We start from the raw sequence: 26,410 nt of genomic DNA on the forward strand, positions 1-26,410 counted from the left end.
CATTATTGCGTAACATGTGGCGATGTAGCGGAACGATTCCGTTTTTAAGACGAAAAAGAAAAAATTGCACACGCAGTCAGCCAAGTGTTCTGTGACGTGCAAAACAACTGCTGTGATGTCACAGAGGAATTCGAGACCGTGACGCACCAGTGGTGTCGGCAAATTTATGTCTAGCAAATCCGTGCAAAAAGAAAGTCTTAAAAAGGGAGTTTCTCCTAAAGCAGGGAAACCGTTTCTGAAACGTAAGCAGTGCCGAGTGTAAAACCATTATCCAAGTACAGTGTGCACAAAGTTATGTTTATCAATACAAAATACACTATACATGGACAGCATTCATATTACATGACAGACTGTATGAGTATCGTTGCGGGTGGTAAACAATGGTTTAATAACATTCCGGTGGTTTATTTGACGTTGTAGCTTGGGCGGCTGAATAGATAACCGTACATAGAAACAATTTCTGTGAAATAAATTGCAAAATGAACAACTTGTTGTGAAATTAAAACAAAAAACATAAAAGACAAAGTTACAAACCGAGTTGGTATAATATACATAAGGTATATGACACAGAACGCCCGTGTTTTAACGACTGTCGTTGCCGCGCCACGCGGGAATAAACAGAAAAATTCATATTTATTCACAATTGTCGCTAAAAATAGATCAAAAGTCCAGGACGAATCACGTTAAATCAGCGTTTCCTAAACTGGGGTAAATTTACCCCTGAGGGTAAATTTATTCGTATTTAAAGGGTAAATGAGCTAGCAATCGAAAACCACATCAGAGTTAATGGGACAGAAAAAGTGTGCCAATTCTAGTGTATTCCAGACATTGAACAACTCATTGCCAAAAAGCAAACGCATCATCCGTCGCATTAAATATAACTGATGTAATTAGTTGTTTTTGCTTTTTAATAAATGAGCGCCATATTACATAGTGGGCGTTAATCTGATAAGAAAAATTGTTAAAAGGGTAAAGCATACAAAAAAGTTTAAGAACCACTTCGTTAAGTTAAATGATCGGCGACAAAATGCCCTCTCGAGTTATAAATAGCAAACACTGTACCAGTTGTGAAATAAACAAAAATCAGGGAACCATTACCAGATGGTAATGGCATGCTTGGTCATGTACGAGTGACCATAAACTTCCTATACATAATACACACACATAGTTACCTTGATTTTGAAAAAGATGATGTAATGAAATGATGACGTCATCCAACCGCATGCCTGAAAAACGAGTAAATTTGCATTGTAAACAACTAAAACACAAATTATAGCAGTGAGTCAAGATAAACTGAAACTTAGACGTTAGGCTTGGAGTCTAGGGATAGCTGTTTACTAAAATAAGAGTCGGGACAGTAATTGAGATTATTCATTCACTATGCTGTCTCATAGGATTTCTGGTTTTAACTGTAAAGTGATTCGGTCGGTTATTTTTAACTATGACAGTGTCAATTTTACAGAATAATGACGCAAAGATGTTTTTTTTATGGTTTAATTTTTTGTTTAGACTGTACAGTCAGACAAAACGATTGTATACAAATAGAATATTCATGTATAATTCGTAAACCAGAGTTTTTATACTTAGGCAGTTATAATTTTTATTTATAAATTTGGTCTAGGACGCTATCACGCCTGCGGTAGGAACATATATTACAGTAACACGGAACAAATTTTACGCGACACACCTATTGCTGAATTGCGGATTTTTCTAAAAATAATTATTTTAAAGATAATATATCTTGAACTGATAACAAAATACGATTTTTCAGCTAAAAGGGGATGTATTAATTCGCTAGAGTATAGTAGGGCGGGGAAAGACGGGACAACTTTATAGCACATTTTATCCAAATATCCTGATCGTGTTTTAAATATTTAACAACGGTCTATGTAAGCCGTACGAACATGGTTTTATAAATCTTTGAATTATCTTTATTTACCACCAAATGGGTCGAGAAAACAGAATGAAAAGGTGTCCTATCTCCCCTCACCCTATTATATCTTAAACTGATATGGAAATCCAATTGTTATTAGAGTAACACAGAACAATTTTTGCGACACATTTATTACTGAATTACGGATTTTTTAAAATAAACATTTTAAAGACAATTATATCTTAAACTGACAACAAAATGCGATTGTTGTCGTGATTGTTCAGCTATAAGGTGTGTATTAATTTGCGAGACATAATAAAAGGCAATTACTCGACAGGGACATTCTCATTACCTGATGTATAGTAACATGAATGTTTGTTGTAAAACACATGCGTTTGTTTGGTCACAGATGTCTTTATTACATCAGCGCGATTTTTTAAGTGGCGTCATATATAGTAGGGTGGAGGAAAGATGGGACACCTTTTCATTTTATTTCCTTGTCACATTTAGTAGTAAACAAAAAACATTCAAAGAATTCTAAAAGTATATCCTCACGACTCCCACAGACCGTTGTTAATTGTTTAAAACGCGGTCAAGATATTTAATTTTTTTTTGCTTAAGGTGTCCCATCTCCCCCACCCCACTATATAAAATCTATATAAAAGCAGCTGAGAATAATAACGTAAAAAATTATTGCACCTAATTTTACATATAACGCGTTTAAGTAAAGATGCTTCATGTTTATCTCACATATATCGTCCCGTTTAGTAGTTATAGACTGTATAACAGTATCCTCGTGACTTTAAAGGGGCGCTGTTTTTTTGGTAAAAACACGATTAGGAAAATATGGGTTGTAATGAGCTAACGGTATTCGACTAGCCTCACAGTATTATTTTACATTTTTTTTAAATTCTTATGAGTGCAACACGTGCACTATGCAGACAGGTCAAATTATTTTTTAAATGAGTCAGAACAAATTTAATTTTCTTCCAGTCGTTTATCAATAAAAGTAAAAGTCACTAGGACGTTCTGCTTTCTATCATGTTTGACCAGTCAGAATTTTAATGACGTAGTAAACAAGTTTAGTTTGTGATTGAACAATGGTGACTGTTCTATTGACCAATCAATGCTTTTCTCCTCGGCGGGAGATCGTCGCCTAGGAACGCCCGTTTCCGGCGCGAACGGCGAGGTTTCGAATAAAAGGCGCGATTCAAGCCTCGATCGTCATTCGCTCGTTGAACTTGGACTAGAACTTTTATAATGAAGATCCTATTTTTAACTTCGCTCTTGGCGATGCTCGCTGTCGGAATATTAGGTAAGTGGACTGTTACGATTTAGAGGTTTGCTGGTGCGATGTGAAAAAGTAGGTTTGTATTTTGTAAACTTCAAGAAATACGCTTTCCTCATTAATGTTTAAGAAATTGTTACATGGGACATCTTTTCATTATATTTTCTCGTCCCATACGGTAGTAAGTACAAAAACTGTTAAGGAATTATGAAACTATACCCTTTCGACTCTCACAGACGATTTGTAATTATTTAAACACGGTAAGGATATTTGGATGTTTTGAGCTAAAGCTGGTGTCTCGTCTTCCCCCACCCTAATTATTTTTTTTGCGAAGACAAAAGATTTTTCGAATTTCTGAAATCAATTAGTTTTTCTAATCTATGACCTGAGTAGTTGAGATCGTAAATATTTTATAGATACAGGAGTACAAAATTAGCTTCTCCTTTTAAAACCGCATTACAGCTTTGTATACTGAACAATTCAATATACTATGCTCATTGGTTAAAAACATACATACATTTATTTAAAAAAAAGGGTGGTCGGTACACCTAAAATATGATATTAAGACTTATGATTATGATCATACCAAGACACCCATCTTTATTTTTAGCTTGCGAACTGCCCGAGAGACCCAAATTTGGCCGAATGCGTTGCATCAACACCAAGGCTGGATTAACTTGCAAATTTAAGTGCAACTCGTGGGCGAATATGATTGGTCAACCGGTTATCACGTGTGACAGATCCAACCAGTGGAACGCGCCAGTGCCAATTTGCCACCGTAAGTGTTAAATGCGTTGTTGTTCATTTCAAATACTTTAACCACAGATACATAAATAAATTACCAAGTTATCTTTTTTATCTTATTTTTCTTATTAACTATAGTGTTGGTATTTTTACGCGATTAGGAAACATGGAGAGTTGTTTGAATGAATGTAAGTTATTTTATCCTCGCGAGGCCGAAAAACGACGGTCGTTTAACACTGGTGCTCTGTTTCATATACACCTCGTTGTGCCAGCTTACGAGTTACCCTGTATTTTACTCTGGGGTGATTTTTTGGGAGGGAGGGAATTTTTCCATTTTTTATGTTGGACAACCCATTCGTGACGACTAAGTTGGAGAAATTACCTTTTTATATAAAATATTATGAAAATTAAAATATTATTAAAACTTTTTATATAAAATAATATGTTACAAATCTGTATCGTTTATTTTTATTCTTTTTTTTCTTTTCAGCTGATTACTACAAGTGTCGCAAGGTGAGTGGAAATAAACTAGACGTTGCTTTAAATAGAGATTTGACCTATATTCTGGTTTAAATTAATTAATATATAGGTTACTTCCCAATTAAAGTTTAATTTTTTTAATTTTCATTAATAATTGTGGATTTTATATTTATTTTAATTGCGTTTTTTTTTCATTTAAGTTGTGGTTTTAAGGCGACGATTTAAATTTGTTTATATTTCGCGGTTTTAGAAGCGGAATAAATGCAGGTTAATTTTCCGTAATAATTTTCGTCTTATTAATTCAAGCCTATAAACCACCACTTATAAAGTACTTATTATTTCCGTGTTAAACAGGATATATTTAAAGCGTTATAAAGGCTGTGGTTTAGTGGTTAGTTCCCGCTGTGATTAATTTATTAATAGGAAGTTCCTATTTTAACGGACCCGCAAACGTTATTAAAGGAGAATGGGGGTAGAAAACTTTTCATTCGATTCTTTTGTCCCATTTATTAGTAAACAAAAAGACATTCAACGATATATATAACCGTATCCTCTCATAGACCATCACTGTGAATTATTTAAAAACACGATCGGCATTTTTATGTCTAGTAGGGTGGGGGAAGATGGGACACCTTTTTGTTTAGTTTTCTCTTTTCATTTGGTAGTAAACAAAGAACATTTATTGAATTATAAAACCGTATCTTCACGACTTCCACAGACCGTTCTTAATTGTTTAAAACACGACCAGGCTATTTGGATATTATGTGTTAAAGGTGTCCTATCTTCCCCCACTCTACTATATTTTGTGCTAAAAGTGTCCCGTCTTCTCCCACCCTATATATATATGTCCTCGAATATGTAGGATATTTATGCCGACTTTAGGTGGGTGACGATTACGCATAACAAGATTCTATCCTTATATTTTACAGCGCAAAAACTACGTGACAGCTAACAAAAGAATGATATTTAAGATGTGTTAGATTGGTGTATATGCCCAACAATGTTTTATTGGAGGCTCGTTTTTTAAAACCAGAAATGAGTGTTTAATTATACTAAGGGTCCATTATGTACTGAAACAAGAGTTTTATATTTCAGTAGGCAATATTAACTTTAAGCAACCATATACAGTTTTTTTTTGGCTGTAAAGAAATCGTATTATTTTCTCCTAATAAGCATCATAATAGTATACTTTAAAGTTATTTTATTTTTTCAGAATAACGACAAACGTTGTCCGAAAATCACTAAATCGGATATGCGGAAGTTCCGAGAACATAGAAATTTACTGAGCAAGGCGCAAATAGAGGCGATTCAAAGAGTTGAGCTCACTTACGCCAGCTTGCGGACAGTTCGCACCATGAACAAAAAGTTCTGTGTTCCTGATATGTGCCATTTTTACTGCCCTAACCTTTTACGTGAGTTATTTTTTATTCAACATTATAAAATTATACCATTTAGATTTATACACTATTGCAAGCTCCGTCTAAAACAAGAGACGTCTACACAACGTTATCCAACAGTAGGCAACGTGGCACAATGGTTAAAATGCCAAAAAATAATCATCCATAAAGTAACATACGTGATAATACGTAAGCGGGCACGAGGTGTGTGAAACAAAATACTCGTGTTGTTACGACTGTTATTTTTCTCCTCGCAAGAGTAAAAAGGTATACATTCATATTTATACAGAGTATAGCTTGGCTATATATGCCGTTACGACCGATTTTTGGTGCCAGTGGCAGCTTAATAGAAGAGTCTTATTTGCATTTAAAACTAGGAAACTAAGCTGACTAATTACTTGGATTATAATTAACTTAAGAAGAATAACAACAATGCTAGGATAATTGGTAAATAATAAATTACAATATCAGTATAGTGATGTGGGGGAAGATGGAGCCCCTTAACACATAATATCCAAATATCTCTTTGAAAGTTCATTGTTAACTACCGAATGAGACGAGAAAATAATATGAAAAGGTGTCCAATCTTCCCCCACCCTACTGTATAATATTTCTAAGGCATTATACACAATTTAGCATAACCGAGAATTCAAATTTTACAGATCGTAAATTGGCAAATCGATGCAGAACTTGCAAGAGAAAGAAGATTATCAAGTGTAACAAATATGGTTCTATTTTAGGATAACAAGTGCCTACAATATACGAATGCGTAACGTTCGCCATAGTTTTCCTACTATACCCTTTTTGCATGGTAACTATTACGCGCGTAAGTACTCGCATACTTACTTGCAAGTACAAAGTTAACACGCATAACGTCATAAGCGCGTCATCTGCTGTAGGAGGTTGGTTGTTACTCGCATTGTGCGAGTAAGAAAAGTATGGTGGAAGGACAGTTTCACTTTTAAGAGCCTAATCTGTTTTAGGAATTATTTTTACAGTTTTTAGTTGGTGATAGACTTTACACACTAAATATCAGAATTTATATTATAAACACGATTTAACAATATTGCGCTAAAATAAGCTAATTCAATTTTGATACGCGCATAAACCGATAACCATTCAATATAACGCCGTTTTCGAGTTACTAAATAACGACTTCATGCGCATCGCTATTCGCATAAACATTTTACCATGCAAAAAGGGTATATGGTAACCAAGAGAAGAGAATTTGTTTGACGTAAAATTAGAATTTCGATTATATAAGTTTTTTGCAACGTGTTTACTTCCTATCACCTATATTGGAAATTCGGTGCACTCGGTTATGTTTGTATGTTTTTAACACACTGATGCCGCTTTTTGTAGCAGTGTACAGCTTTACTAATTTACGTACATATTGCGCACATATACGCTGCATTATATTCAAACTATTTCCGTAGTCGATTTAACAATATTTTATAACAGCATATTTTGTTATGTATAACTATTTCACTTCATATTTGTCCGCTGTAATGACCTGCCGCGTAAGTTTTAAATAAAACATTTTTGCTTTAACCCGCATGGTGTCTCTCGCGAGCAAGTATTGGGATAATGTGTAACACGTGCTGCCTAATTATGGTGCTATCCTTATCTGGAAATTTGATCAAATTAAACAATGGCTGAACCCCATATTAAAAGGCGCCGTATCCACCAACTCCAAACAACTACACAGTTTGCAAGGGGCACGCGTTGCAATTCAAAATATTGTTTTTTCGGTGTCTTCTTACAATTAAGAACTTATGCATTTTTGTAAACCATTGAAAACTCGGTTGCTTTTACAATATATGATATTGAAAGACTTACCGGATCCAGGTCGTGTTAGTTTTCACGTTACAAGGTTGAGGTAACAGTGTACGTTTTTATCCTCTTGTCCCATTTGGTGGTAATGTGGGCCGAGAAGTACAAATACGTCATTATAGTTACATTGACGTGAGGTAACTGTGCACGTATAGGCATGCTAACTGTGTGGGGCAACTGTACGTGGGCATATCAACTCACTCTACTTTCCATTTCAACATATACTTTGATAACTGACTAATTTAACAAATAGTCAAATATCACATATTTGCTCATCTATACACTACAAAAGCAACACGACTGTCGGCATGCCATACCAGCCATGAATAAGTTATATACACTCTAGTTTTAAACCACAAATTACTAACATTCGTGCCAGCGAAAACTTACAACTAAATAAAACAGCACTCAAGATGTTGAAAACAAACTCAGTAGCAAAATTACTATCGCAATCAGTGCCGCGCGCAGTGGCGACCCAACGTCTATACTAACTTTGAGGCGACCTAAAGCATTGCAGTATGACGTTGCTGTGGCAGATAATTGGCGCACCATCAGGCAAAGCAGTTCGTGGTATAACAACTTTTACATTATATCAACTTTTCACTTTGAATGCCCTAATACCGTTGCTGGTCGAACGTTTCGAATAATTGCAATTCTAATTTTCGAAGTTTATGTTTGATCACAGTTCCAAAGTGTTTTGGTTTTGATTCGGTAGAGTAGTTGCTAGATAACTGGTGTTGTTTAAGTGTTAAAACGTGACATGTAGGGTTTTGTGCCGTATCAGAGACAATTACAAAATTCTGCGGGGAAACAGTCATACTTACGAATTTATAATCGAAATGCTAACTGTAGTGAGCTAGTATAGACTGTAATTGTATGCGTTCGTTTATCCTTAGACAATAAGCAAAGACAAACTACATGCGTCGTTCCAAACCCAAACCACCAAACCGGTTTAACATATTCATATATCCTAACCTATTACCTATTAAGAAGCATGCGGAAGTAGCTTTCTGTGGTGGGTATAGCCTTACACGTAGCGTTAGTGACTACTGGATTGGAACGGTTACCGTTAAAGTCTCTAATCCAACAGGTTTCCGAAACAAGAGCTATTCTTTCGAAACGATAGAGAATTCTTAAACATTTTTGAGCATTTTTGACTAACAAGTCCTGGGTTCTATACCCTTTTTTCGTAGCTACAAATAACAAACTACAGTACTAAAAAATGCGGTAATTATACCACAAGTTAAGATCGCTTTTGTTATCTTTTAAACTGCTGCACGAGTATAATGTTTAGATTTGCTCGAACAGAACCTTGCCTAGAGTCCCAGTTAACAGCCTTTACTCAGCCTTTACTCAGCCTTATGTATGCTGCAGAATAATCACTCCCACGGTTTATAAATAAAAATATAATTCAACTTAAATTTCGCAAGTGAAAATTCTTTGCAAAACCTTCACAGTTAGTCGGAACAGTTCCTAATACGAGATAATAACACGGATGTTAGACAGTACGAGATTATGACGTCATCAGCAAATTTCCGGTCGAGTGACGTCATAAGATACCGTTTTATGACGACATCACGACAAAAATGCGTCATTTCGCCTAAAAATTCATGAAAAATACGAAAGACAGTTACGCCTTAAAAACGGGGTAATTGAAAAAGTTGCAATATAGGGAATTCCCGGTCAGGGGGGTGCGTAGGAAGAAAACTGCGTATTTTGTAGGGGGAGAATCCCAAGGCACCATTTCCAAACATATTTTAGGTTTCTATTTTGACCTGCTATGTGAAGAGTGATAATGCATACATTTATAATGCATGGTGTGGAAATAGAATGGGGAGATGCCAAATGTTAAACCTTGGTAGCATGACAAGGTGATGAACCAAAGTTTTGAATGGGCTAGGTTGGAATATTGTTTGTTGACATTTTAAACTGAAAGGGCCAGTAAAAAGTTGCAGGTTTAGTATGTGTTTAATGTGCACTATTACCTCAATATTTGAGTGTATAGTGTATTAATGGTGTTATTTATAAATGTGGGGTAAATGGAGGTTCCAAATGGGTTTATAAGGAGATGGGTGTGGCTTATAACTTGTAAAAGGAACACTGCATAAGACGAATTTAGGGTGTTTTGAATAAAAACAACAATTTGCACTTGTGGGGGAACACAGTACTGAGTTTTAAACAACTACCAAACAAAATTCTTGTGTTTTCCAGTAATTTTTTACCCAGATTTTTGGGACTGCTTGTTAAAACTAGCACAGTGTAGAAATGTTTCCTCTTCTGTCTGAAGGTGACCGCTGCACAATCAGTGTTAAGAAAAATCTCATCTTTTCGAGGTAAGAATTTCAGCACCAAACACATTTACAATTCTCCACTAGGTTTGCATACCAAAGTCGCGAATATTTAGTGTCCCATCATCAGTTGAATTGAATTGTAACATCCCACAAGAAAGGCCTAGGTTTTGGCACACCCAGAACACAAATCCGCAGCTCCAAGTTGAAAGCCTGGGTTTGCATTGTAAGATAGCAGTACCTACGTCTGCTGTAATGTTAGTGAACAGAGGTGTCGGGTGAATACTGACAATGGAGTATTTAACACTGTTGACTCCATCATGCAACATTCTTGTCACTGTGTTTGATAAAATCTCGTACCTACAAAAATAAAAATATTATATAAATAAAACTTAAAACAATAAAAACTTTAAACCAGAACTTTTTTAAACGTCATTGGTTTACATACACTTTTGTATCTTTTTGACATAAACACCTAAAAAATTTTGAATGAATGTAACTTACTTTATCCTCGCGTGGCTTTATTTATTTTGGATTTTTTCTTTTTTTTATGTATGGCTGATAATTTGGACAACCCATTAGTGGCCACTGGGTTGGAGCAATTGCCGTTAAGTGTCTTGCCCAAGAACACATACGCCCACAATGGTAGCAGCGACGAGCCTTGAACCCATTACCTAATGGTTACAGGCAGGCGCGCTAACCACTAAGCCACGGTTTTACTTACTTTAATACTATAGTCGGACCAAGATCACCTTTAAATGAAAGGGAGACAGGTCATAAGGCATTGCTTTACAACCTAAATGTGGCACCCAAAATTGGATAAAATGCTTTCAGTATTTGGTATCCAAAGTTTGTCTAATGTTTCATGTTTGTGCCACCTCCTTGATACAGCTATACTTTGCCACTTTTGTTTTTTTTTATATTACGTCACTCATTCCCACACATTGATTTGCAACAGGCGGAATAACGTCACTTTTTATATAAGAGTAACCATGTGGTGTTTAGACACAATTACCATTGTTTGTGTGCCTCTAATCACATAAGTTATATAATTGGGTATTGTTAATAATCAAATACTTTAGTTACGTAGGAACTCAGTTAAAGTCGCCATATGATGCCAAAAGTGACGTATAACTGTTACAATACAGCTGCATGTTAAAACAACAAAAAAGTTTGCTCTTATAAGGACTATGTATTACTAAAATATAAGGACTATGTATTACCACCATAAGGACTATCGACTATGTATTACTAAAAAAAATCTTGAATAAAAAGGGAAGTTCAGAACACCCACAACCCACCTCAATAAGTTTAGTTTATTTCCTTTATCTCTTTCGTGGTAACTCATCCTGTATTTAGCTTGGTGAAATGGAGGTCTCTTTATGGTGTAACCCCTCGAGAATATACGAGCAAACATGTCATCGTCTTCACCCCCCCAACCCCAAAACATATTCGAGTAACCATTCACGTCGCGGAACTGGTCTTTACTCAACATGGTGACCCCACCAAATAAAGATGGGTATGGCAACCTGGATGATAGAAAATAATACGTTGAACGTTAAACAGAAAAAAAGTAAATAAAAAATCACAAATATTATTTTTTCCAAATTATAAAAAATATTTAACATGTTCAAATTCAGTGCTGTAATACAGGAATGGGTAACAAAATTACCCAAATGTAACAAACATATGTGATAAGTTTGGGTAAGAATTTAAAACCTATTGTGTGTTTGGACCGTTCTGATCAAAGTACATGTGTGTTGTCTGTTAAGAAAAGCCACCCAAAGTCAGAATCCCATTATAAATTGTGTTACAATTACAAGGTTATGGGCTAATTAGTAACAGCAAGCGAAAAGTACAAACAAGATAAATTCAAACACACCTATGTTATGCATTAAATATATAGTTAGGCAAAAGTTGTCATAATAAAAAAACTTAGTGAAGCGATTCAGGAAAATCTTTCATAAGAGAATTTTGCCATGTTTGCATACCAGTATTTTTAATTAGCTTTTCACCTACTAATGATGGTTTCGCAGCCCAATAAACAAGAAACCACCCATGGCTGGCAGTGAAAAGTTTATTCTATATATACCGGTACCTTTCAGTTTACAAAACAAATACCAATACCGGTACCGGCACTTTATAATGCCATGAATAACCTAAGGGCTTAAAGCTACACGTGTTACATAGATTTCTCGATAAAATTCTTAAAAGTTGCTAAAATCACATTCAAATTTGAATACACATAAATGCAAGTGTTTCTTCTCTCATTAAAACAGCAACATTTTTTTTTTAACGGTTTGAAATCATACATGCTATTTAAAGATTGTTTCTATACACACTAATACCCAATGGCTTCTAAAACTACTTTAAAAAAAACTGCAATCAGTGTATCATATATCCTATGCCTACCTGTATCCATATTTATCAATGGCAACTGAAAGATGTTTAGGGGTATCAGTGCAATGGTAGAGGAGTCTGTCATCCTCTGGGAGGAGATCAACATCATGGAAGACAACGCAATCATAAAGATCTTCCTTCATTGCTTCCAGGTATCCGATGTTCATAAGTTTTGCTTTGTTAAAAGCCAGGTTGTATGCCTAAGGGTTATATGTATTAAGAAATAAATGGTTATATGTATTAAGAAATAAATGGTTATATGTATTAAGAAATAAATGGAAGTATCTTGTTTATTTTGACGTGGCGGGGAAAGGATAGTTGTTATAACACGGGTGTTTTGTTTAATCATGCCTGCTCGAGAGTTATCACAAATGTAACATATTAAGTGATTTTATTTGGACTTTTTGTATTTTTAGTTCATTGTTAACAAAATTTAGACAGAAGTCTACTATGGTAGAAGGGCTGAGCCTCGAACCCTTATCCTCTTAGTTTGAGGCAGTGTTCGTAAACAGTCGTGGTGGTCTCTGCTTTAAAGTTTGAGCTGGGAAATAATAAACTTTAACAGCGCTTTCAACATGAAGTTTATTACAAAGATGTCATCATTATCAAAGTCTTACAGCTTCTAGTTTTAAACATGATAAAACAAAATCTCTGTGCTGTAACGGTGCCATGTAAAATTAAGATTGATTTGATTGTATTATTATGCTACAAGGGCGTATCTACCTAACGTGGTAAAGATTGTCAACAAAATACAAGTGCTAATGATGTTTTTAACCACATCTTTCATTGTGACATTGCCTCTCTTTTTGTGTTATATTAAATCCAATAATTTCAATCGACCATTATCAATATAGGGTAACAGGAGTAAATTACCCTTTAATGTGCGTTGTGCCTGTAAATTATAGAGAGTTCAAGCCATTTAAAACCACATAACTATATTGTATATGATATAGTTCCTACTGTGCAGCAAGGGACCATGAATGTAAGCCAGTATTTATTTATTACCATACATTTAAAATCCCTAAAAAAGCCGCATAAATACAGCTTTGCTTCCTACCTGTTGTATGACGTAAACTTTGTAATAAATTTGTTGACGTTGCAAGATTGGGTGCAAATGCCACATTAGTGCTTTTAAATGAACCTCTCTTGATCTGTGGGGGATTATAATTGCAACTCTGTGGCGTGGTACGCAACCCTCAGGAAAGTAGGAACCTCCAGGGTGAAGGTTCTGATTGTGAAGCGTGGTGTGTTCAAATGAAGGAGGGGTGGTGTTGAATTTGAACTCTAGTCTCCCAACTGGGGATGAAATTATGAAATAATAAAACAAGTTACTTTTTCATATATATTTATATATATACTTGCATGATAAAATATCCTGACGTGTTTTTTATTTAGCTTTTAGAAAATGATAGAACATATAGTATTGCGGGGTAAGATGGGACACCTTTAGCACATAATTAACAAATATCCTAATCGTGTTTTAAACAATTAACAAGGGGCTATTGATAAAAATAGAATGAAAGGTGTCCCATTATTTCCCACTCCACTTTCAATGATTATTAACTTATTAAAACGAAAGTGAAGAACAAAATATTGGAACAACGAAAAGAAGGAATTTAACAGCAAAACCACAGTTAACCGTTAAGGAAAACCGCTATGCTGTATATTGTTAACATCTATGGTGCTTTAGTTACAGCCTAAGGGAGTTGGAAAATAAAACAGAGTTGGTTCATTTTCCCAAAGGTATACAATAGCTTATAAACGTGAAATGAGGAAAATTAGTAATAGATTTGTATGTAAAGTAAAACATTATCCTGTACAGTTTAAACCGAAACTGTTATTCAGCAAACTTTACATGTTCCTATTTCCTTGAAAGCAGGAAATACAACTTTAAACAACACTAGTAAGAATTTAAGAAACTCAAGATAAGAATGACAACATAACAGTTTCATGAAACTGTTATTCAGCAAACTTTACATATTCCTATTTCCTTGAAAGCAGGAACTACAACTTTAAACAACACTAGTAAGAATTTAAGAAACTCAAGATAAGAATGACAACAACTTCAATGGAATGTTTTTATCATTTACGATTGGTATCTAGTCTGCCCAAAATTTTTTTGAAGTTTAAATTGAATAGGTCATTTGTCAGACATATCTTTTTGACATCGGCATGCGGCAAAAACTATGGAGATTACAAAGATTAGGCTGTTTCGCTAAACAATTGATCAAACAGTGCCAAAACTAAAGAAGAAGACTTGTACCCAAACTTGCCATGGTAAAGTAGTTCTTATCAACTTCAAGTTTAAAATATTTAGAAATTTAAATCTGACTTATGTGGATAGTGTTAATGTACACACCTACAAATACAAAGAAACTTTGTTGATTTTTGAATTGTACAAATGTAAAAGTGGTTTAAAATAAATTTGTTATTCGTATCTATTTAACTTTCACACACATAAAGCCAGACACCACATGTGTATTAAGTAAACATTAATTTAAATACTTTTTAAAGTAAGACTTTATGAGATAAAATTTTACCTCTTGAATACATTGCTTAGCAGTTTTAAAAAAAGAGATTCATTAGTTCAGATTTGTATTTGTCCAACACTTCATTGTATTTGACATTTAGTCTCAGGGGGAGCATAAACAAACAAACTGTTGTGTTTACATTTTCAAATGAATGTTTGGTTACGCACAAAATTTCTTCAAATAGCTAAATGGCGCTTCACTTTTACTGTAATCCAGGACCCTTAAAAAGTTAACTATATCATATTGCCTTCGAGTTTAGGGTACCATACCCCAACTCAGACACAGACTGACCTATATTTCTAGAACCAGGGCAAATGTCTGGCCCCATTTTAAATGAAATTGAGGTGACTTAAGTTAATAGGAACATTTATAAAGTTGGGAAAATTATTAAAATGCTTACATAGATTTGGTGGTGTCATGGGACATCTTGGCATAGTAGATTTCACTTGTGTTGGTGCGTCTATGGATGTTACGAAACTTTCTGTACCTGGAAAATAGAAACACGTCATGGTTTAGCGATTTTGTGGTATCTGCAGATAATGGTGATAGTGACGTCATAATCAACCCATTTGCAAAGACAACTGATTGGTTATGGGGTGTGGTGTTGTATTGAGCGATTAGAAAAATGACATTTAAGTAGGCAATGGAATCACAATTCGGTCATTGGCTTAATATAGCAGAGCGTAAATACGCAAGGGACAGCTCAGTTGCCGACAAAGTAGAAGGGTGGTTTCGTGCTATGGAGACACCGGGTTAAAGAGAAAAAAGAGAAAAGGAAGAGTAGGAAAAGGATATTGTGTTTCGAGTAGGAAAAAATTTCAAATCGCGTAGTTACGCTAAGAAGATGGACATCACATGGGGTTTACAATGAGCCGGCTATTGTTGTTTGTGATAAAACAGCGGAAGAATCACATGACGGGTAACGTGCTGCTACAGATCGTTGTAATTGTATGACCGAATCGGAAAAAGGCGTCGGGTTTTATGACGACACAGACGCGATCTGTGACGCCACAAAAACAAATGTACGAAACAGTCACCTACTATTACCAACCGCAATTGAAATAATTCAAAACTTGCTGTCTAAGCAACAGGACACGCGAAATCAAAACACGAAAATCCGATGAGCGCATCCTCTGTGACGTCACACAGCACGCTGACGTTGTATATAACGTAAACATAGAACAAGTTTTTGAATAACTGTGAAGGATCTTTCAAAATATATGACCTCATTTAATTTAAGATTTTGCCCTAACAACTTTATTCTAACTCTGACATCATTGAAGATGGTTTTAGAATTTAACCGAAACGTCTGAAAAGAAAATTTTATTGTACATATGGACTTTCATGTTTGTATTCAAACTGAAATCTATTTCGTAAAAATAAATTAGAAAACGACACTAAAAATGCTGTTTAGTAGAAACCTAACATTCTTTGGATTTTGCAGGAAACGGCTACAGAACACTAGATCATTTTGTGAAAAAAACAAAACAATAACTCGTATAATATGTAGACTCAACGAACGTTTAGGAAATAGGTTTAAAACTATTAAGATAGAGGCGTAGTCTAGCTTTCCCCGCAAATTAAAAAAAGCAAATAAACAATAAAACTACCCCTTTTATTTCTAACCGTTTTTGACTGCTTTGACTACAGCGAGAATTTACTGATAAATAAATCAATTAATAATAACGACTAGGGCCGTTTTCTGACTTCCAGATCCCAGCCGCGTTATTGCATTGTTACGGCCATCGTTTCTTTAATAAAACACCTGTATGTGCCTATTAAAATGCAATAAAAAAATTCAAACCAGTCTCCAGCCACAAATATTCGTATAGAAAAGATAGTAGTAAAGTTTTATGAAATTTTTATAAATGTTTACCGACGAGAACCTTTTGCGACATTTCGTTGAACCCCGTTATAAAATACAAGGTAAATAATTTAACAAGAATTTTCGGTAAACATTACATTTGCTTTTAAACAACCGTAGCTGGAATTACCAACCATAAAGTAGGCCAACGAAAAATATATTTTCGTTCGATGTAGCCGTTATTTAAATAACAGCTGCAGTTAATTTAAACTCAGCTATTTTAACGTGTATAGTAGGACGGGGAAGACGGGACACCTTTGCCACCTAATATCCAAATATTCTGATCGTGTTTTAAAGAATTACTTACGGTCCTGAAAGTCGCAAGAATACGGTTTTATAATTCCTTGAATGTTTTTTGTTTGCTACCAAAAGGCAAGAGGAAATAGAATGAAAAGGTGTCCCATCTTTCTCACCCTTATACTATATATTGAATTTCTAAACAAGTATAATTAACACTGGGAGCTAAATATATATACAAGGGTGGGGGAAGATGGGACACCTTTTCATTCTGTTTTCTCGTCCCATTTGGTAGTAAACAAAAAACATTTCAAAAATTTTACAATATATAAAAATCGGATTAAAATGAGCATGGGGATGAATACATTCTATATTTACAGTGTGTCTGGCGTCTAAACAAATACCTACGTTATACCTTAACAGTGGCCGCGAGGTGTATCGTGTATGAACACATCTTTACGCTCGTGATATCTCAGTAAACCGCTACACCAGCAACACAGCACGACTTTTACTCACCGGAATAATTAGTCGGCGAGTAAACTTGATTCGTTAACTTTCTTAGAAACCCAGCATTCTGCATTGGTTGCATCATTCTGATGGGTGGAGTTCGATCGTATGTAGCGCCTTCTAACCGTCCCACGTCACGAGACATCATCCGTGTTAAAACGTCACTTTCTGGCTGTTCCGGTGAGTACTCCAACCTCCCTCTGTCCCCGCCCCGGTGAAAATATAGCAACAGTGGTAGTTGTATGCAAGCCAACAGCGCGACGACGTATTTTGCGATTTTTTTAACGGATCCCGCTTCGGTTCCGTACCGGAAGCGGAAATTACGTAAGTAGTTCGAGTAAGACGGGGATCTCCGATGACGTGTGGTGCTTCTGTTGTCATAGTGACCGGGAAAATACTTCATAGTTACAAAGGACTAGACGTCATCAGATGTGTCGATACGCCATCCTAAATTACTCCCTGCGGAAATAAAAGAGTGGATTTTATTACGTAATAGTAAGCTCACAGAATGACCCGACGGAATATGAAACACGAAACTTGTTAAAAGGCTAACAATTGTTCGAAATGACTGCGTGTATGAGTTATATGCAGTTTTTATACTAAAAGGGCAACGTATACGGTTAAGGTTCGTGTTTAACAAACGGGCGTTTACCGCGATCATTAGTCTGGTAAATGATACATAAACTATAAACGAGAAATTAAACCAAAGCAAACTGTGCGCGTAAAATTGCGACTAATTTCGCTTTTACAAAGGTGTGCAACGTTTTAACTATGCGTTAACATACTCGTTGAAGGCGATAAGAAGATTACGACCAAGTTGAACAGCACGAAATGCTGCTCTCTTAACGACATAATAGTATTGTGGGATAAAATGAGCCGTTCACATGATAATATCCAATATTTCATAATTGTTTTATTATAACAACTAACATTGTGAGTGGTGAGAATACGGTTATATATAGTAGGGTAGGGGAAGATAGGACGCCTTTTTTAATATATATTTCTCGTCTAATACAATAATAAATAAAGAACATTTAAAAAGTTATAAAACTGTATCCTTAGGACTTCCATAGACCGTTGTATCAGGATATTTGGATATGTGCTAAACTGCTAAAGGTGTCCCGTCTTACCCCACCCTACTTAATTCAATAAGTGTTTTTGGTTTAATGGCGTATTTAAAAAATGCGGACTCAAAATAGATTTTATTTTCACCTTCGCTCTATAAAGCTATTTTAGCGTTTATTTAGTTTTCAAAATATGCATCGAATCGAGCGCTAAGGGCATCACTGTATTTCTGTTTAATACACTCACACGTGAAGCAAAAAGCCTGGTTTAAAAGGACACCGTGCAAAAAAATACCTTAAACGACCGTGTGCGTACACAATTTTAATATAACGGGCAAACCCACAGTTGGTAGGTCGCCCACAATGTTACAGGACAATAGACAGGCAGAACGCGGTGGAAATCCGCTGTAATTTGCTTTAAATAAATGTACCGCCAATTCAAACGCCGTATAAAGTCCACAATGATTAACACAGGATTCGTCATGCAATACCTCATGCCGTGATGCAATAGATTAAATAAACACTAACATTTATGTTAATAAACACTGACCGTTAAAATAACAACTTTAAATACGACAAAGTACAATTTGCCACTCTGCAACAATTACAGCAAAGTTTAAAGCGCGAGGATTGAACCAATACGTTGTTATACACATTATTGCCACAATATAAAAAGCATAAATAATACAGATACTTATAAAATCCAATACACACTTTTTACTACACTGAGCATTGTTACATATGCTATAAACTATACTAACTAATACAGACACTCAACAACACAGCATTACGGAGCCTGGAAGCCAGTATATTCCCGCTATCAATTACCACGTTCTGCCGTGTCGTATTTTGTGTTTAGTCAGTATGGCGGAAGAACCAGTGGGGTGGAAAACGCTTCCAACCTGTTTACGTGTTGCTGTTGCGAGCCACGCTATTGCTAATACATCTATATGGCCAATATAGTAGTACTGTACAACATAGCGTTAAATCCATACAGCTTCTTTGGGGGTCGGAACGTTTAAGCTAGTATCTATTATAATTATATTAACATGGAGAAAATACACAGGCAATATAGTAGGGTAGATAGGACACCTTTAGCACATAATATTTAAACATCTTGATCGTGTTTTAAACAACTAATAACGGTCCACGGGAGTCGCGATCATACGGTGCTATATTTCTTTGCTTGTTCTTGGTTTCCTACCAAAATGGAACGTAGAAAATAGATTAAATATGTGTCCCATTTTTCCCCAACCTACTTAAGCTAAAATCGTAGTTGCCGTTTAACCATTGATTTATGGACAGCTGGTCACAAGGGGTTTTCCCTGGATCGAAATGACGTATATTAGTATCAGTATGCAATGGCTGTTAGTTTCATGGTAGCCTATAGAGGTAAAAAAAATTGCCATTCACGACAGACAGCCGAATCCAGGCACAACAAAACACTTATGTAGCTCACTTGAACACATACAACCCGTAGAAAAGATCTCAAGCGTGCCGTTTGTATGAGAAACAGAAAGTTGTGAAACCTCATTCGAAAATTGATTTAACACAGCGCATATTTTTAAATAAACATTAGAAGCCATTAAACGTCAGTAGCAATATATACCAACATATGGGTATTAATACCAAAGCTGGGTAATACGTATGGGTTAAAATACGCGTATGGGACGTACATTTAAGGTGGCTGTACACAGTATCCGGCATGCGAATTCGTTTGCTAAGTCGTATGCAAACCCATTTTCGAGTTCCGCATGCGGCAGCGAAATCCGAACAAAATGGACAAAACAGACGAATTCCGTATACTATGTACAGCCACCTTAATACTACGTGAATTTGCTGAGAATTCTTGCGTTGACTGACTGCAGTTTGACAGCGCAATATGACATCACCAGACACCAGTCATCAGTATATACAATGCGTAATACGCAGGTATAGTATGGATAATTCCAATATCTATTGGGGATTCGTAGAACCCGTACGCCCTTTGACATTCAGTAGCGTTTCAAGAAAGATCCAAAGTTAATTACATTAATAAGAAAAGAGAATAAAAACAGGATTAAAAATGTTAAACGAGTTAATAACTTATGTAGTCACGAGTGTAATAGTAATAAGACACATATATAACATATACATATATAATATATAATAATATAGTAGGATGGGGGAAGATGGGACACCTTTAGCACATAATAATTAAATATCCTGACCGTGTTTTAAACAATTAATAACGGTCTATGGGAGTCGTGAGGATACGGTTTCATAATTCTTTGAATGTTCTTTGTTTACTACCAAATAGGACGAGAAAATAGATTGAAAAGGTGTCCCATCTTCCCCCACCCTACTATATTAACTGTTTAAAATGAGTTAGTTTGGATTTTTAACCACCGTGGTTCATTTAGTTTGCACAGAACAGAAACGAATTAACAAATATTTAACATACGCAAAATCCAATAGTAAACGATGAGCGCTCCAGATACACTATACTTTTATACATTACTGAGAAAAATAAACTCCCTAAACCTAATGCTAGCATATGTCTACTGGAACTAACTCCTTTAATCTATCACGTTAATTAAAAGTTTCCCTAAGGAGTAAGTATATCTGGTATATAGTAGAGTGGGCGAAATGGTACACATTTTCATTCTACTTTCTTGTCCCATTTGGTAGTAAATAAAGAACATTTAAAGAATTATATACAATCGTTTTCTCGGGACTTTCATATACCGTTGTTAATTGTTTAAAACACGATGAGAATATTTCGATATTATGTGCTAAAGATGTCCCAACTTACCTCATAGTACTACATCACAGACTGTTTGAAACTAAACGTACTCATTAACAAAAATTAAAACAGTTGACTACATAACTGTGTTTCTTATACGACAGACTTAATTAATATAAGGTGGTTGTTTGGACAAAAGCGTATCAAATTATGTTTTAGAGGTTTTATTCAAGCACTTTTATTACCCCGCCACAACAATGATAAACTACCCCAGCGTTTCTATTATATTTGAATCACAATATTTTGAAAGATCGATGCTGAGTGTGGAAATACGGCCTGTAAATAAATTGTACAGGATAGGGCTAACTACAATGTAGACGTCTTGAACAAGCACTTATAACAATAGAACGTTTGACCACGGGACCAAAGACCATTCTTCGGCAAACGTTTCCACGGTAAACATAGTTAAACAAACTTTTATACAAAAAAATCAACGCCTTCATTTTGAATTTTGAAAGTAAAAAGCGACGCTCAGCTGTTTTTATGGTCAATCCCAGAACGTTATATTCCGAAACTTCAGCGTGGGGTAAGATGGGACACCTTTTAACACATAATATCCAAATATCCTGCTTGTGTCCTGAACAATTAATGCGTTCTTTCGGAGTTGCGAGGAAACGGTTTAATAATTCTTTGAATGTTCTTGGTTTTCTACTAAAATGGGACGTACAAAATAGATTAAAAAGGTGTCCCGTATTCCTCCACCATACTATATTATTAACGTCAACTGTTTTGGACCACGGCAGGTACAGATACTGAGCTAGAACAATAACTTCAAATATAGGCCCTATATATGCTAGTACTGTAGGACCAATACACTATAACTAAGCTCGTATTTTATGAATGGGCTCCTACACGGAGATCAAATTTGTGGTGAAACAACTCTAAAGTTGTAAACATAACCGTTAAGCCGATAAGAACATTGCGACCAGTTATATAACTTCTTTAATTGCTACGGTTCGCTCATACATGATAACAGTTTTCATACAAAACCTGAATAATTCTGTTGTAACTAAACCTTTATCAGAATAACGACTGTTGAGTTAAATTCGACCCTGTCAATTACGCAACTTTACTTTCTAGAGCAGTGTAACCAGTTTGTTAATTTTAACGCTCAAACACAATAAGCGTAAACTGACTCAATCATGTTAATTGCATTACGCTCAAGCTCTACTTTCCCAAGCAGTGTATTCCGTTTGTTAATTTTAACTGCTCAACACAATAGACGTATACCGCGTATGACGTATGTGTTTCCCTACCATGAAGGAAATCTCTGTTTAAATTGTCTCCATAGCAAGCCATGTGGCTTGTGTATGTTTCCAGACTCTAACCCACTGAATTGGAACTGAAAGAAAAAAAGATTTCTTTGCGGCGGCGTGTAGTAGCCCTGAAACCTGATCCAGTTACGAAACCGTTAGTAAAATGTGATATCTTTAACAAATGTACTGGTTATTTATTATTGCAATTATAAATGCATAATGCTTTTTTTTATCCACGCTTTTTGGGCAAAAACAAGAATTTTAGTTGAAATACGAAATCTAACATTAAATAAACGATAGTAAACTTTTGCACACGTTACGATTACTGGTTCTGAATATTTCCACTTATTGAAGTCATTTCAAGGCGTGCTAGTTATACACACCTGGATGAGGTTGGCAAACAAAAGAATACGCTTACTTTCTGAATAATTCATAACACAATTCTAGGGCATTTAAAAGGACTAGCGGGTAATAGGAAGTAGGTAAATAGAACGGGTTTATTGATATATTTTTTCAGTCCTAAAACTAGAGCTGTCGGTTAAAGGCCAATTCTTTTACACAATGCCCTATGAAAGCCCTAACCAAAGCGCAATACTCGACTAACGGCAGTTTACTATAAGTAACCAATTTGATACCGACTTAGTTATTGTTTGGTTACGGACACCGGGACACGATTCAATTTCAAACGTCCAGTTCTTATATACCAAATGTTACATTTTACTATCTACATTTACAAACATGAATCAACGCTTTGGTAAATACCACACTTTATTAGTTGTAGACAAGTGTAAGCGCAGTTTCCCTACAAAAATTTTACCGATTCGAACAAACGGTTTATTAGAAACTAGCGTTCGTAGTTGCTAGAAGCAACGCCATTGTTTCCCTAGAAACCTAAACCTCGAAGGTCACGGTCTAATAAATACATCAGCGTTAGCGAGAACTGGGTAGAGATACTCCAGTTTCGAACATTCCAAAAATACCGAAGCCCGTCATGGTCTAACTTAACATACTTAAGCGATGAGTGAAGACGCTGGCCACCGGCGTGTTAACAAGTATGTGACAGCGCTGGACAATCATTGGTCACAGCTACTGAGCATGACGTTTTTACACACAACCTGTGTTTTACAAAAATGCGCAGAAATCGCGGTACTTTCTTTTAAACGTATTTAAGCCTATTGTTTTCTGTGTGGACGAATTGCCTAAAGCGGATGCAATCGGGGTATGACGTCATTTATTCTGTCGCTGTATCACAGCCCACGATCACTTCCTTCTCGGCCACGCAGCATAATCTTTCCACCGCCGCTATGGTATTAGACTATAACATATTACTAAATCTATCCTTGAAGCTAAAAGCCATTTATGTACTGCTGAGTACAAAGCAACGGCTGTACGCGCGGCGTAAGTTTAGAAAAACATAAACACACACAATGTTTACGTTTCGCAACTCTTACTCGATCCGTACATGTATTGTTCTGATAAGTTTAGTTTAAAAGCACTGGGATCCACAAATACTGCATCAAATTGTTTTGCATCGCCTGTTAAACAATCAACTAAAACTAAACGTATTCACAAGGGTCCTTAAATTACTCTTCTTAAACTGCTTCGAAGAAACGTCAGATGCTACAGTACTTACAAATCACAATAACAACAACACCTTGCAGCAGTCAATATAATCCTCGACTGGCTGCTGTTCCGGTCTACTACAAACCTATGCGTGTTAACGCACTGCCGAAGTGCGGCGTTTAAAACGGCGCTGCCGTATATATAGCGCATGCGGTGTCGAAACAGAGCCACAGCATTCTTTAACAATGAAGCTATGCCGGCTTCTCAACGGAACACAGTCTACTAATCAGTGAAGAGACGCTCGTCACTGCGACGCAATGAAAAAGCGTTCGAATTATTTACAAAAGGCGTTTGCCAGAAAAAGCGTGAACTTGCGCTATCGGGCTACTGTAAGGCGCAACGACAACTGCCATATTATGTTCTCATACAAATCGACGGCTATTTTCCGTTATATTGTTTTCTAAACTTCACATTGTAAATTTCGCACAATTGAAATCGTACTACCGTAGGAAATAAAGCAGCCGTGGGAATTGGGCTTTTGTGGCGGAATACACATTGTAACTGCCGAGCAGCGCATCCCGAACGTGTTAAGGGTGCTATCATAAAAATTCAAACGCAACAGAAATGTTTTTGCTCTGTGGACACGTCGGAAACGTATCTGTCATTGCTCCCTTGAGACATCTCGCGGTAAAAATATTTTGCATCAATACAGCTCAAAATTTAAAAGAAACTTCGCAGGATTTAAATTAAATTTTCCACAACAAAAGTTAAACGTTTTAGTTAGACATAAACTTTTAAAACAACCCTAAACAAACGCAAACCGAGACGCATTTTCCACCATTTTAAAATTGTTAAATCAGTGGTAGCATATAGATGATGCAAATATACAACCTGTTTAGTTAAAGTCAAAGGCAATCTTTCAGTATAATATACATAAAGCAAAGCTATATACGATATATTATACTTTACAATACATACCTATATTCCATTTAGTAGGTCGACTTCTTTGTACTTTTAAACAAACGTTTTAACTAAACACATGTTAACAAAATAAACGCTACATTTTTACCTGCAAATTTTCATGTGGTTCTTATGTGACGTAAGAAGCATGCCATTGTTAGAACCATAGTTTAATAATACACTATGTTCGAACCTAATCAGTTTTATACGGTTACAAATTTCCCAAAACCATTGGTGGTCTCAATTTTAGAGTTTCTAAGTTTTTTTTGCGCAATAGACGCTTTTTGAAAAAATGTTGCTGGTTATCGAAAAATATATATTAACTCAACGAGTCTATATAAGACGGGAGTTAGTTCATATATATTAAATCAACGTGTACATATTATAGACGTGTGTTAGTTTCCACAGTGTAACATGCCATGATATTATTGCTACAGTTGGCCCATTACCTCAACACCCATGTTTAATGCTACCGTAGATATATAGACTAGAGACCTCGCCAAATGTTAAGCCTGCGAGTATAGCCGACAGTTTCTTATTACCGTTAACACAAACTTCACTACAAAATCTTTCACTCCCATTTTCTTTAAAGGTACGTTAAAGATTTTTTTGCGTAATTTTAATACTAAATAGTTTTATTTACACTTAAAACTATGAACTATAGTGCGACGATTGGGTCAAAATTTGGTAGTAAAAGAACATTCAAAAAATTATAAAACCGTATCCTGACGACTATAGACTGTTGTTACTTGTTTAAAACACGATCAGAATATTTGGATATTATGTGCTAAAGGTGTCCCATCTTCTCCCACCCTATACTGTATCTCACATTACTACATATGGAAACATCTCAATAGATCCCTGGCACAACAGTACTAGCTCGACAGTGACAGCAAGGTTCCTGATAATGTTGAAACATATATGACATCTATTTCCGCTTCATGTTTCAGAAACAACTGAGAGGATTCCTATAACTCTATGCTGTTGGCATAACTACAGCTATAATGCAGTATAAGTGGACTATACTGTGAGGTTAGCGATGAATACCACCGTTGGCACAAAGTATCTCATATTTTCTAAATATGGTTTTAGCAATCAACAACATTTTGTTGCAATTAACAAATTCTGTAAATATTCTTTGTTTGCTACCAAATATAGGCCATCTAACCCCAAACTGCTATTTCAACTAACAAAATGCAATAGTCGATTTATAATAGTAATTGCACTTGCTTAGCTACACCTGACTCCTGCAGCCATTTAAAAATTACTTCTGATCGTCATTCGCATAGTATTTTCACTATTGCTATAGTTTCAGCATTGTAAACATATGTTTTATAGCA

The 26,410-nt window shown here is 35.6% G+C and overlaps 2 protein-coding genes across 3 annotated transcripts; one reads left to right on the plus strand and one right to left on the minus strand.

Moving 5' to 3' along the window:
• Window positions 1-2,504: 2,504 nt before the first annotated feature.
• Window positions 2,505-7,333, plus strand: LOC149738733 (uncharacterized). 2 transcript variants are annotated; one of them, XM_089874425.1, is made up of 5 exons: window positions 2,505-3,188; window positions 3,772-3,939; window positions 4,399-4,418; window positions 5,599-5,797; window positions 6,445-7,333. In XM_089874425.1, exons 1-5 carry the CDS (start codon window positions 3,134-3,136, stop codon window positions 6,525-6,527), a joined length of 525 nt encoding a protein of 174 aa, XP_089730551.1. In that variant the 5' UTR covers window positions 2,505-3,133; the 3' UTR covers window positions 6,528-7,333. The 2 variants fall into 2 exon arrangements, with proteins under 2 accessions (XP_089730551.1, XP_089730550.1); XM_089874424.1 differs by having other exon boundaries at window positions 2,521-3,188; window positions 4,396-4,418.
• A 1,673-nt stretch (window positions 7,334-9,006) lies between these two features.
• LOC149738734 (beta-1,4-galactosyltransferase 2-like) lies at window positions 9,007-25,233 on the minus strand. The gene is made up of 7 exons (XM_089874375.1): window positions 25,089-25,233; window positions 17,452-17,901; window positions 15,235-15,321; window positions 13,361-13,599; window positions 12,316-12,503; window positions 11,205-11,432; window positions 9,007-10,263 (listed from the first exon to the last, which is right to left on the minus strand). Exons 2-7 carry the CDS (start codon window positions 17,843-17,845, stop codon window positions 9,987-9,989), a joined length of 1,413 nt encoding a protein of 470 aa, XP_089730501.1. The 5' UTR covers window positions 17,846-17,901; window positions 25,089-25,233; the 3' UTR covers window positions 9,007-9,986.
• Between the last annotated feature and the right edge of the window lie 1,177 nt (window positions 25,234-26,410).

The sequence above is a fragment of the Ciona robusta genome, chromosome 3 (assembly GCF_009617815.1).
Source record: "Ciona robusta chromosome 3, ASM961781v2".
Taxonomy (NCBI): domain Eukaryota; kingdom Metazoa; phylum Chordata; class Ascidiacea; order Phlebobranchia; family Cionidae; genus Ciona; species Ciona robusta.